General features: G+C 46.6%; 2 protein-coding genes across 2 annotated transcripts in view; one reads left to right on the top strand and one right to left on the bottom strand.

The window, feature by feature from the left end:
• Window positions 1–42: 42 nt before the first annotated feature.
• nedd8 (NEDD8 ubiquitin like modifier) lies at window positions 43–2133 on the top strand. The gene is made up of 4 exons (XM_030337556.1): window positions 43–226; window positions 342–389; window positions 500–582; window positions 878–2133. Exons 1-4 carry the CDS (start codon window positions 209–211, stop codon window positions 987–989), a joined length of 261 nt encoding a protein of 86 aa, XP_030193416.1. The 5' UTR covers window positions 43–208; the 3' UTR covers window positions 990–2133.
• A 1223-nt stretch (window positions 2134–3356) lies between these two features.
• Window positions 3357–13172, bottom strand: part of slc7a8a (solute carrier family 7 member 8a) — an 18938-nt gene continuing 9122 nt past the window's right edge. The window contains exons 4-11 of the mRNA XM_030337551.1: window positions 10259–10384; window positions 8754–8907; window positions 8169–8292; window positions 7716–7819; window positions 7478–7574; window positions 6090–6239; window positions 5490–5667; window positions 3357–5073 (exon numbers count right to left, since the gene is read on the bottom strand). Of these exons, the coding sequence (XP_030193411.1) occupies window positions 4931–5073; window positions 5490–5667; window positions 6090–6239; window positions 7478–7574; window positions 7716–7819; window positions 8169–8292; window positions 8754–8907; window positions 10259–10384 (1076 nt within the window). The 3' untranslated portion in view covers window positions 3357–4930. The remainder of the gene's footprint in view (window positions 5074–5489; window positions 5668–6089; window positions 6240–7477; window positions 7575–7715; window positions 7820–8168; window positions 8293–8753; window positions 8908–10258; window positions 10385–13172) is intronic.

The following is a 13172-nucleotide window of genomic DNA, read 5'->3' as shown; positions in this document are numbered from 1 at the left end:
GTATGCGGAACGTTTAGTAGGACGTTATGTAGATGGGGAGAATATTTGAGTAACACAGGAAAGAACTCCCCAACTCCACTTACCAATCCTTAGACAAAATATGAACTGCGCTTTCTGGGCATAGCATTATTGAAAATAAACTATACACATTTAAACCAGCTATCACGTCGCTATTGTGTTAGTGTGATTTATAAACAAAATCAGCAGCATGCTAATTAAAGTGAAGGTAAGGCCAAGCGATTACATATTTTACACAACTTAATCATCTTAAAACATCCGACCCAAACAATGTAGTACTCAATTATTACGATAATGCCAAAATGTATTTGTCCCTTTCTCAGACACTGACCGGCAAGGAGATAGAGATTGATATTGAGCCTACAGACAAAGTAAGATTTCTCCTATATTTGTATTTACTACTCATACGTGTATTGGATGTGGTGCCATAATGTATTCATCATAGCACACATATAACGTTACTTAACTTGTGTGCTCCTAGGTAGAGCGAATTAAAGAGAGAGTAGAGGAGAAGGAAGGTATACCTCCCCAACAGCAGAGGTTGATCTACAGCGGCAAACAAATGTGAGCTCAAAATCAACCGTCTACATATCCATAAGGACATTGTGCGTGTATGTCTCTCTCTCTCTCTCTCTCTCTCTCTCTCTCTCTCTCTCTCTCTCTCTCTCTCTCTCTCTCTCTGTCTGTCTGTCTGTCTGTCTGTCTGTCTGTCTGTCTGTCTGTCTGTCTGTCTGTCTGTCTGTCTGTCTGTCTGTCTGTCTGTCTGTCTGTCTGTCTGTCTGTCTGTCTGTCTCTCTGTCTCTCTCTCTCTCTCTCTCTTCCAGTTTATTTAAAGAAGTAACTGGTTTTCCCTTCTCAGGAACGATGAGAAAACTGCGTCCGACTATAAAATCCAGGGTGGCTCTGTCCTCCACCTTGTTCTCGCGCTACGGGGAGGAGCCAGACCTCTGTGGCTACAGCCTATGATGTAACCACAGCACAGCCAACCTGCCAAGATACCGACCGCAAATGTCTCAGCTGATTAGCTGCGGAGAAGGAGCCATGAGCGACTGTGTTACCAGACGTCTTGTTTGTTCGGCAGGGGGCCATCAAATCGCGTTATCTTTCAAATCTCGAGTCTCAAGTCCGACTTAGAAAAAAACACGGCACTCTGCCCAAAAACCTATTAGCAGCCTCACCTTGTTAGGTCTCAAGGCTACTTATAGCTTTAGTTCAGAGATCAGGCGGTTGGTATGGTATTTGAAGTTGAGGGAATCCCGTAGCAGGCCTGTGCGCAGATGCACGCTCTCTGTCTTGAAGAGAATATTCTGTTGTCATCTGTATCAAAAGCGGCCATGCGGTTCTGCCTTCTCCCCATGTTGAATGTTTTCTACCGGGGAAAAATAAACGTCACACATTGCGTTCTAATGATCCCAAACCAAAGTCAGATCAATGTTGTGTCTGCAAGTCAAAGTATGTTTCTAAGGATTTAAGAACTGATAGTTACCAATAAACTTCCCTTTATTGGTAACTATCAGTTTTAAGTGAATATATGATGACGTGTTTTCTGACTAGCACTCTTTTCATTCATGACCTACTGATATCCTCCTATGTATTAGTGCTAGTTTATTTTATATTTGTGTAATTTAAGTCACTTTTTCCGACGTTGTCGTTGATATTTGGTTTATTATTATTATTATTTTGCTTCATGGATGGATGGATGGATGAAGACACCTTGAACGGCATGGTATTGTAAACATGTATGACGTAAATGCTTAACATCATGTTTTCCCTTGTCAGGCTGCGCCTCACAAATGGATGCCCGCCTAGGTCAATGGGAGAAGGTAACCTGTGGTTACGCTCTCCAGTCAAAGGTTGTTTACAATATGGATTATGTACATGGAGCGATGTGGATTGACGCTTTGAGCTGGGTGTTGGGGCTGCAATGCAATGTGTGGGAAAGAAAATAAGTTGAAGTTAACCAATACGTTTTGATTGTTCACCCCTCTGCCCAGAAACACACACCACACCAGTGTGAAAATGCTTTGATTTGATCTAAACTGTTTGGTGGTGCTGTACTGGATTAAAGACGTGTTTACAACTCCCCTGTCCTCGAATAAAACTGCCTCGCTGCCATTTTGCTTCTATTCACAGGAAGCTAACAAAAATATAATTTTTTCTCATGTTTATAAAGGATGAAGCAAATGCAAGGAGAGGCGATCGTTCTGTAGGAAAAATGTATTTTATTCTCATCACAAATCACTATTATCTATATTTAAAAAACGTTTTACACCAACAAGAAAAATAGACTTTTTTTAAGAGAAGGAGAAGAGCCGGTTAATTCAACCTGATCTTGCTGTTTATAATATGATTGACACATAGGCCTACTACCTTATCTACAATGTGTGTAAGGTAATATTCAGTTCCGTCAATTCAGTTTTGTTATATTGAGATATATCATAGATTTGAAAAATTATATGGAGAAGAAAGTGGACAGGACATGTATGACATCACACTGCTCACAGCTTACAAAGGAATGAACTGATGCATGTTTTGGGTTTTCTATTATGTAATATGAAATAGCACCCCTTGATTTAGCAAACTTCTCAAACTGCTTATTTGTCAATTTGAGGTACATCTACCAAATTATTTGATTAAAAACGTAGATTTAATAAAATGCAAGGCAGGATGTGTTATTTTTTTAAATGTTCAACCCTTTCTCCGTGTCAACTAATTGTGTAAATAAACCAAAAAGTACGTTTTTAATATTACTAAATTAGGCCACATTTAAAGCATATACTGTAAGAGACCAACAAGATTTGAATTAAAAAAAACTTTTCCAGGTCATTTATGTGTGTGTTTTTATCCTGTGTATTATATACACATATACTCTATATAGTAACAGTTCAGGACCCATTTAAGACACACTTTTAACCTCACAACGAGAGGTATAAATAATACTGGCCAAACGTTCATGATCAAGCGTGAACGGTAACGATCACGCAATGCATATTCTCGGAAAAATAACGTGTGCACCTTAACTAAAAGTCTCTGTTTGCATGTTATGGTTTCATCACATGCCAGGTAATGTAAGTACAGCATGAACGTCCTGAGAATGGCAAGAATGTCAAGGAGGTTGCTGGTGTTGTTAAAGACCACCTCAATAAATGCTGGCATGTTTACCAAGGGGTCCCCTAACCCTCCATGAACTCCAACACCACCCGCCCCCACCCACCAAAATATATTCACACATATATATCACATTTTGAAACACTACCACGAATGTTGCATATCTTGACAAATATAGGTGATAAACGACACTCTTTAGTTTCAACAGTTTACACCACGTAACTGTTAAGAACGGTTTCCACATATTTACTCCACCAAACCACCAGGCCACTGACATCCACACAAAGACACTAGCTGCTGCAAAGTTAGATTATTTTCCTTTACGTTTGATTAACAACATAAACCAATAGGCTTTTTATCAGAAACAGGTGTAGCTCATTCTGATTATAATGGGTCTGTATGCAAGCCATTAGTTACTTACTATTACACATCTGTGAAAGAGGACCAGTTTGGGCTTTTGTCACAAATGGCGTATTTTTTATCAAGACACCAAACAAAGAATACTTTGTTGTGTGTTTTTTTCCCAGCGAAGTTGAACGGGGCCTGACAAGGCTTTAAGAGAACAGCTAAACTGTTTCTTAATGGTCCAATTAATCAATTAACCAATTCTAATGAATCAACTAGTCACGGTAGTTTTCGTGGTTAGTGTTTTGTTTGGTGCTGGTCCCTGTGTCTCAGTGTTTTGTATGGTAGTTCTTTAACAACAACATTTCCTTGAAGCCCGAGTTGTTCTGTTTAATTGAGTTTATGACATCTTTAGTGTCCATTTGCTAAGAATCAACCATACCAAAAGAAAGGCGAGGTACAAATAAAAACACGGTTTAGTTGTTTTTCCTTGAAATAAAAATATCTTTAAAAACACAGTATGATTGGCTTCTCGACATCAGAAATAATAATGTTGCGATGACATTCGGGTACACAGTTTAGTTGGGAGAAAAGGTTTTAGGAACCTTATTAATACGAAAATAAACAAAACAAGTATTGATGATGAATAGAAAAAATATCCTAAGCAAAATTAGCATTCAACAAAAATAATAATACAATAAAAATAACAAGCAATATACAGAATTTGAACAATTACCAATACGAAAAAGAAAAAAATAGATCAAAAATCAGTCATGTTTTAAGACAACAAAAATACCAAAAAGCATTAAGTGTATATGAAGTGGAAATTACTCGATCAGAATCTAATGTCTTGAGAATCACAAACCAGCTTTGGTATTTTGAATAAATGAATTTACAATGTGGTTAGAATACAGAAGAAGAAAAAAAACAACTGATGTTGTCCATTCTGGTACAGCTGGATAAAGTTTTTTTAGAAAAAATTCAGCTCATACTTAAGGAGTGTAAGGGAGTGTGTGGAAGGGGTGTTAAACTGAGAGGCAAGCTGCTCTTACAAACTGCTTCATTGACACTTGATGGAGTAGAAATTTAAAAAAATGCAGACGGACCTACCCATGATCCTTTGCAGTATGACATGGCACAAACAGTGAAGTATCTCACAAGGGTTAAGACTTAAAAAAAGAAAAATCGGAGCCAAAATAGCCCAATATTGAACTGAATGAGCGCATAAACTGTTAAGTTACGTTTTCAAACTGCAGATGCGTTAACAGCTTGCATCACTACCAATCATACTCAGAGCAGATCTATATGGGTCTGTGTGTGTGTCGGTGTGGGTATGTGAGTGTATGCGCGCAATCCAGTGCGTTCCCATGTGTTTGCCAGTGTCTTTAGGAGGAGGGAGGGAGGGGAGGGGGCAGTTGGAGATGGGGTCTGGAGCTGAAGAGGTACATTTTCTGTAGTTTTAGCAGTCCGCAGACTTCTGCGTTTCTCCATCCTCCTTAGCCAGAGGAGAGCTGACATCCTTCATCTCGTCCCCCTCTTCAGAGCTGGTCTCGGCCGGGTAGACCACCATGCAGAACTTCTGGCCCACATACGTCATCTTGCCTATAGGGGGCGGCAGAGGAACGGTTTTGAGAATGGTGCGGCCATTTAGAAAAAACAACAACTGTTATATGATTTATTAGCTCTTGTGTCACACTGATAATCCAATGTATCGAACATAATGCCGAACATTTCAAGATGACATCCAGAGTACTGAGTTGTACTATCATGTTGTTGCTTAGTGGCTATGAGTACTGAACTTTGCCTAATCACAATATGGAAGTTTCAAACGTTTTTCTTTCTTTTATACATACATAGTGCTTATCAATTTGTATCAATAACCATTTGTATGAAGGAAAAGGAAAACATCTTAATATATCCCGGCAAGTCAATTGAACCAACCCGACAGAAAAAAAATAAAGAAGTAAAAACCACAGGGTCGCTGACGTGACGATATAGCGGTAAAAGCGTCGCCTTACCGACGAAGGCGTCGAAGCACTGAGGCTTGTTGTCCCAGTAGACCCCCAGGAAGTAGACCGGCACGCCAGTCAGCATGATGGCCAGGCCGATGCCACACACCAAGGGCTCAGAGTAGAGGGAGAAGATGAGCAGGAAGGCCCAGAACAGCAGGTAGATGACGGGCCACACCAGGCTGATCTGGAGGGGGAGAGAGGGGGGACAGGAGAGAGGGTGGAGGGGGAGGGAGAGGGGACAGGAGAGAGGGTGGAGGGGGAGAGAGGGGGGACAGGAGAGAGGGTGGAGGGGGAGAGCAGGGACAGGAGAGAGGGTGGAGGGGGAGAGAGGGGGGACAGGAGAGAGGGTGGAGGGGGAGAGGGGACCAGAGAGAGGGTGGAGGGAGAGAGGGGGACAGGAGAGAGGGTGGAGGGGGAGAGGGGGGACAGGAGAGAGGGTGGAGGGGGAGAGAGGGTGGGGTGGGGAGAGGGTGAAGGTGGAGATGGAGGTTTAATACAGATTAAAAATAAGGAATGTAAAATACTGCTAGGCTTAAATAAATGTTGGAGGATTGATATGACATTTTCCCATTCATTTAAGGGTAAACACGTTGATTGCAACCGTACCTTGATTGGTCTGTGGAGGTCTGGCTGCCTGATGCGCAGGACGATCTGCCCGGCAACGGTGACTCCATAGAAGAGGTAGTTGATGAAGCCAACATAGTTGATGAGGGTGTACATATCACTGGTGCACAGCATCAATAAGGTGGAGATACACTGGAAGAGCAAGAGATAGAGAGAGAGAGAGAGAGAGAGAGAGAGAGAGAGAGAGAGAGAGAGAGAGAGAGAGAGAGAGAGAGAGAGAGAGAGAGAGAGAGAGAGAGAGAGAGAGAGAGAGAGAGAGAGAAATATCGGATCAGGTCTCATGTTTTACTTCTTCAAGCAAGAATGGTGTCTGAAATAAATGGAGTATGATAGTAGTATGTTTGAACTAGTAGGATTTTACTTAAAGGGGCAGTGAACCCAAAACCGTAATTTTTTTTACAGTGCCACAGTGTATGCCGCATTTCATCCACAACATAAGTCCTTATAACACTCCTGAGCATCCAAGGTACTAAAAATGTCCCTCAAAGTTGCCGTAGGTCGTAAGCAAAAAGATAACATCTACCCCTCCTTCCTTGAACTCTCGGACCAAAAAGCGTGTTTTTAAATCTCGTAGTGTCGTAGGGGGTTCACTCACACTTGAACTGTCATAATTGGCGATTCCTCTTGTCTTAACATAGTTTGTGTGCAGAGTGTATGTTTGGGTCTGACTGGACGCAAATACAATTATAGCAACTCAAGACATTTTATCAACCAATGGAATGCAGACACAGAGTCATAGTCTCTAGATCTTCCTTTCAACCGAATTCCCAGTGATGTAAAAGAAGACAGTATCTTCAGGGACTGAATTATATTGTGGAAAACAAGATGCATGCATTAACGCGTTAACCACCCACGTCTTTAAAACTGAAACCACTTTGTACAGAAACGTGTCCAGGGGCAGTGAAGGATATTGGTCATATTTTAGGGTTAAGTTTCAGGACACTTTCATTATGCTGCTGGTCTGTAGGGGGTCGGGGCGGGGGCCTGAGACGGATCTTAAAGGGCCTCTCTCCTCTTTAACCTGGAGGGGATTCCCGTCTGTCTCAGGGCTTTGCAGCTTGCGTTAGCGCATCTTGAAATCATACCCCCGCCCGTACCCCTGCGCTCCTCCTTAGTACGCCTCCACATACACCGGCCTCATTTCCGTTTTCAGTTTACTAGACGGCCGCAGAAAGACGTCTGCAATAACTGACCAGACTGGTGGGGTTAAACAAACAGGGGAGGGTGGACTGAACCCTCAGCCTGGCGGGGCCCTCAGAGACTATGACCGCGATTAAGAGCTCTTTCAAAAATGAAATTGACCTGACTGGCGTTTTATGCAGGATCCCCTGGAGGTGGGTGGGGGTAGTTGGGTGGTGGGTGGTGCTTACCGTGAAAAGCAGGGCTGGGATCGGGGTGCAACGCTTGACGTGGATCATGGCCAACAGGCGGGGGAGGTGACCTTCCCTGGCGCCGGCGAAGAACAAACTGCATGATGGGTAAAAAAAAGAGCGAGAGGGTTCAATGTTGCACGGGTTAAGCGGCGGAATTGTAGCTGCACGTCTCAAAAGAAGAGAAAAAAAACGTGAAAAACGACTAAGATGGTCCGACGCGGACTCGCAGACTCACCGTGAGGAGGTGAAGAGGGAGCCGTTGACGCCGCCGAAGGTGGACAGAGCCACGGAGATGGGCATGATCCACGACATTACGCCCAGCAGCTTCTCCCCAAACGTCTGGGGAAGGAGAGCAGAGACACCGTTGAGGCGGAGCAGGATGACACGACACAGGAGATGAGAGAGAGAGAGAGAGAGAGAGAGAGAGAGAGAGAGAGAGAGAGAGAGAGAGAGAGAGAGAGAGAGAGAGAGAGAGAGAGAGAGAGAGAGAGAGAGAGAGAGAAAGGGCCTTTCCCAGGCTCTTTCTCAGAGCCTGGATGTCCACAGTATGTGTGTTGTTGACCATGTGTAATTTGGGGTCCCGGCCAAGTACGGCCACTAGAGGGCGACACTGAGAGAAAAAGAGAACCAAAGGAGCGTGATCTGGTGTGAGCGACAGTAGCGGCGGGGGCGGGCGGGAGATACTCACCACAGCGACGGCGTTGGACGCCAGCAGCTCCTGGGGGCTCATGGCCGTCACGTAGGCGATGTTTGCGAAGACGTACACGAACGTCACCAGGGGGATGGAGATGAAGATAGCGCGGGGCAGGTTCCTGAAACAAGCACGGGCAAGCAAGCGAGGGCCGTGAGCGAAGGTAAGGCAACAGGGACGTAGGACAGCGGCAGCGTGTGTGTTTTTGTGCGTCGGTGTATCTGTGTGGCTGTGTGTCTGTGTGTCTTTCTGTCATTGTCTGTGTCTGTGTGTGTTTGTGTGTTTGTATGTGTGTCTGGCTTTGTGTGTGTGTGTTTGTGTGTGTGTGTCTGTGTGTGTGTGTTTGTGTGTGTGCGTGCGTGCCTGCGTGCATGTCTGTGTCTCTGTGTGTCTGTCTGTGTGTCTGTCTGTCTGTCTATCTGTGTGTGTATGTGTGTGTGTGTGTGTGTGTGTGTGTGTGTGTGTGTGTGTGTGTGTGTGTGTGTGTGTCTGTGTGTGTCTGTCTGTCTGTCTGTCTGTGTGTGTGTGTGTGTGTGTGTGTGTGTGTGTGTGTGTGTGTGTGTGTGTGTGTCCGTCTCTTACACGTAGGGGTCCACCAGCTCCTCCGTCACGTAGTTGAGGAAGTTCCAGCCCCCGTAGGCGAAGGAGCCCTGCAGGAAGGCCAGGGCGATCAGGCCCACGTCGTACTCCTGGAAGGGCTCGAAGGCGTTGGCCGGCTCCAGCCAGTAGTACTCTCCTGGGGATGGAGGAGGGAACAGCCCGGTCAGAACAGGGGGAGCCGGGATCACAACCAGCATCATTGGAAACCAGAGGCAATCTCATTCCGAAGAATCGCCTCATTCCGAAGAATCGCCTCATTCCGAAGAATCGCCTCATTCCGAAGAATCGCCTCATTCCAAATCCGATAAATCTGCCTGATTCGGAGTGCATCATTGATCCGGAACAGGGATGCATTCCGAATTGAGCGCCACGCGTACTACCGCCTCATGTGCTCTGGTACGGGAACCAATCAGAACCGATTTGTTGATTGGGTCCACCTGCCCAAGGTGTTGAAGTACATCAGTGTATCTTAACGGTTCAATGAAACGCATCTGCCCATCTGCACGTGGGACATTAAGGCAGAGGACAGGGGGAGTCCAGGAAAGGCGGTGGCCACACAAACAGGCTGTGGGGTTCGGGATTATGCTGCAGGAATTCAGATAGGCGTAGGAGTGGGGCTGCGCGCATGCACCGCATATGAATGAGGAGCACACGGGGTGTGGTTGTGTGTGTGTGGGGGGTAGAGAGAACGATGGATGAGCATCTGTCCTCGTCGAAGCCAGACGCCCGTTGGATCCCAGCCAGCGGCCCTTTTGCTGCAGCACGGTTGCCATTGGCGGCAGTGTATACCAGCTCCTCTATCCCAGCCATCCCCCTCTACCTACCCTGTCCCAACCCACATTCTTCTTCTTCTTGTATTATTCTTGTCCCCCCCGTCCGTCCGTCCGTCCGTCCGTCATCATGAGTCTGAGGGCCCCGGGGCCTGAGAGAGAGATTACCTCGGTATTAACTTGTCTCTCCTCTGTAATAATCGGGGGGCCCCGCCATGTTATGACTCCATGATCCACAAGAGACGCCCTCGTATGAAAAGGCACATTAGTGATGTGAGTTTGAACCGGGGAGGAGGGGGCTCAACTGGCCAGACAGGAGACCAACTCACTGACCCTCTTCCGTGGCATTGATTCTTTTTTTTTCTTTTTTTTTTTGCTGCTGTCCCCGTTGACCCACAATGTCGCCCTCAACGGCTGTAAAAATTGCGCATCTGTGTGACGGTGACACAGAGAGCGTGTGTATATGTATTCTAGCTCTCCCCCACAGATGGAGAACACGCACACATACACACACACACCCACATAAACACCCACACACCCACACACACGTGCACACACACACACACACACACACACACACACACACACACACACACACACGCGCGCGCACACACACACACACACACACACGCACACACACACACACACACACCCACACACACGCGCACACACACACAAACAAACACACACAAGCACACACTTCTTTAGTGGGCCTACCCTTGCAGATCTGCACGATGCCCATGATGATGATGAGGGCCAGTGCCAGCAGCTTGCCGGCCGTGAACATGTCCTGCACCCTGGTTGCCCAGCGCACACTGTAGCAGTTCACCCAGGTGAGCAGCACTGGAGGAGGGAGGAGACACACACACACACACACACACACACACAGACACACACACAGACAAACAGAGGGAGTTAGGGACAAGCTTTACAGAATCGAATTGTTTATTGAATTGAATTGTATTGAATTGAATTGGAATTGGAATTCAATGGATGTCCACCAGCTCATCGTGTTCAGCTGATGTGGCACTCTCTCGGGACACGTGGATCACGTGCCCTCAAAGGGAACTCAGGACTGCACAGCGCAGCGGTTTCACTACCCTGCACGTGATCCCTTTATGGCGTCTTCCTCTCCTCCAAGACACAATGAACAGAGCGCAGAGACGACCGACGTCAGCTGAAACCGCGCTGGCTGGGTTCCCTACTCCCCCGCGGGTCAATGTCTCTGCGCGGCGTTGCAATCGCCATAAAAAACAACGTGTCAGGGATAAGAGTGACCGTCGCCGGTGATAAGAGCTGATATCGGCCGATTGGGATTATCGGCTGATCCAAAGTAAGCTTGGGAGAAATGCGGGGTCCGTCCCATGATGCATCTGGCGGTCTCACCTGTACCGAGTCTCGCTCTCGGGCCGTCAAGGTCAAGGGCTGTCCTTTGATGATGTCCTCATCAGTGACAGCACGGTGACCTTTGCCCTACGTATCTACTCTCGCTGCGTCGAGGCGTTGAGCTTGAACCCTTTTCACTTTTCTTGCTGTTCAAAGTTCAAAGGGTTTTTAACAGCCGATTTTTTACGAGCCGTCGGGACAGAATGAATATACAGCATACCGTATAATTACCCTCACGTGCAAGTACACAGCCATGGTCGCACCTAAACACACAACACACACACACACATGAGCATCTGCGCGTGTGCTTGCAGGTGCCTCGTCACGTCAGAGCACGCTGAGTCAGCGACAGCGCTGATGCAAAACATGAGTGGGGGTCACAACCTGCCTTCACCCGTCAGCTGGCTGGGACCGGCTGGAGCAGGCGTGGACCCCCACCCCCGGCCCCCCCCCTCGCTAAGGGTCTTGGACCCTTGGAGCGCCTTCCTTAGGTGTTGTGAAACACTATCCGTAGCTCAGCTCTTGGCTAGCGGACCGCGGCATGTGTCACATGTGTGATCTGCTTCGGGGGACGTTTCTGTATGACACACAGAGGCTTGCTCGGATACAGGGGGACAAAAACAAATTCACCGACCATTAGAGGTGGGTTGAGTGGAAGAGAGAACCACCAACCCTCACCCAGTTCAGTAAACAACAACAACAACAACAACAACAACAACCCAAATTAACTCTCACTTGCTCTCTGTCCTTTCTCTCTCTCTCTCTCTCTCTCTCTTGCTTTACCAGTGTGTCTCCAACTGATCGATGCTGTGCAGCATTGATATGTACACGCTCATCAAATTGGTGGATTCATCAACTACCTCTTCAATGGAGCCCTGTTGCCGGGCAGATTGTCCAAACCGACACAGACATAGTCCAATCACGGTAGCAAGCCAGTAACGTATTTAGCTGTCGTTAAATGAATCAGAAAAAGTAATCTCTCCCTCTTCCCGCATTCTCTCTCTCTCTCTCTCTCTCTCTCTCTCTCTCTCTCTCTCTCTCTCTCCCTCTCTCTCTAAACAGCCAATGTTTGTGCCAAAACGCAGCAATCAAAAATAGACCCTAATTGGCCAATCGTTCAAGTTGACATAACGATCTGAAGTTCCCCCTTCAGACATATTTATACCTCTGCTGGGCACTGCAGTGTGTAGTGAGTTATACATAGTGTAGGCCACTTGGACCTAGTAGACTTGTGTGTGTGTGTGTGCGTGTGTGTGTGCGTGTACCTTTTTGTGTGTGTGTGCAGGTGCCAATATTTGTGTCCATGCATGGCTAAGCATTGCATAAGGATGTGCGCTTTAACGTCTTGTGCATATACTGTATGTAGGTATGTGTGTATTTCTGTGCATGTGTGTGCATGTGTGACGTCTGCGTGTAGTGTAGTGTGTGTGCAAGTGCCCGTGAGTGCAAACAGAGGAAGCCAGCACATCTCCTATGCAGGCAATAAGCTGATCTTTACTGGAAGAAGACTTTGACCCCTTCGAACGTCTACACTGGGGGGGGGGGGGGGGGGGGGGGGGGGGGGAGAGCAGGGGGAGGGAAGGGAGAGAGAGAGAGAAGGGGGAGAGGAAAGACTGACAGTGAAAGCAAGAAAGAAAGAAGGAAAGAACAGATTGAACGAAAGATAGGAAAGACTTAACGTATGGATGAAAGGCGAGGAAGAGAAAGAAAGAGAGAGAGGGAGAGAAGGAAAGGGGAGAAAAAAGGTTAATAAAAAGAAAGGAAGAAAGACGAAAAGAACGAAAAGAATCCTGAGAATAATAGAAATGAGGTTCTGAGATACTTCAGATTTTCCTGTTGTTTCACGGCATCAAACAGCAGTGCATAATAGACAGAACTATGCATCAAATGGCAGAGTGCTTGTTTCTCTTGAATTTACCATCATCGATGACATGCCGTTGCCGTGGCAATCCTGCATCCTCATCCTTCAGTGAGCTCCACTGTGTCTCGCTCGTCCCCGGCATTCGGCTGCTACATGCAATGTTTGTCGAGGGCCTTGCAGTCTTGCCACCGAGCAGGCAGTGCTGGCCGAATATCTGTCCAGTCTTCCCCCCCCCCACCCTCTACCGATGACCTCTGACCCCTAACCCAAGTGCTATGTAGCAGCAGAACTCCAGAAGGAACCCGTGAAAGGGAGGTAAGAGAATAGAGCTTTGGATGAGCTGCCTCAGAGCAAAGACAAGCGTTTTACCCTCCAGGGAAAAGG

Source organism: Gadus morhua, chromosome 17 (assembly GCF_902167405.1).
Source record: "Gadus morhua chromosome 17, gadMor3.0, whole genome shotgun sequence".
NCBI lineage: Eukaryota > Metazoa > Chordata > Actinopteri > Gadiformes > Gadidae > Gadus > Gadus morhua.
Note: the sequence above shows the minus strand (reverse complement) of the source record. Positions and strands in the feature narration are given on the sequence as shown.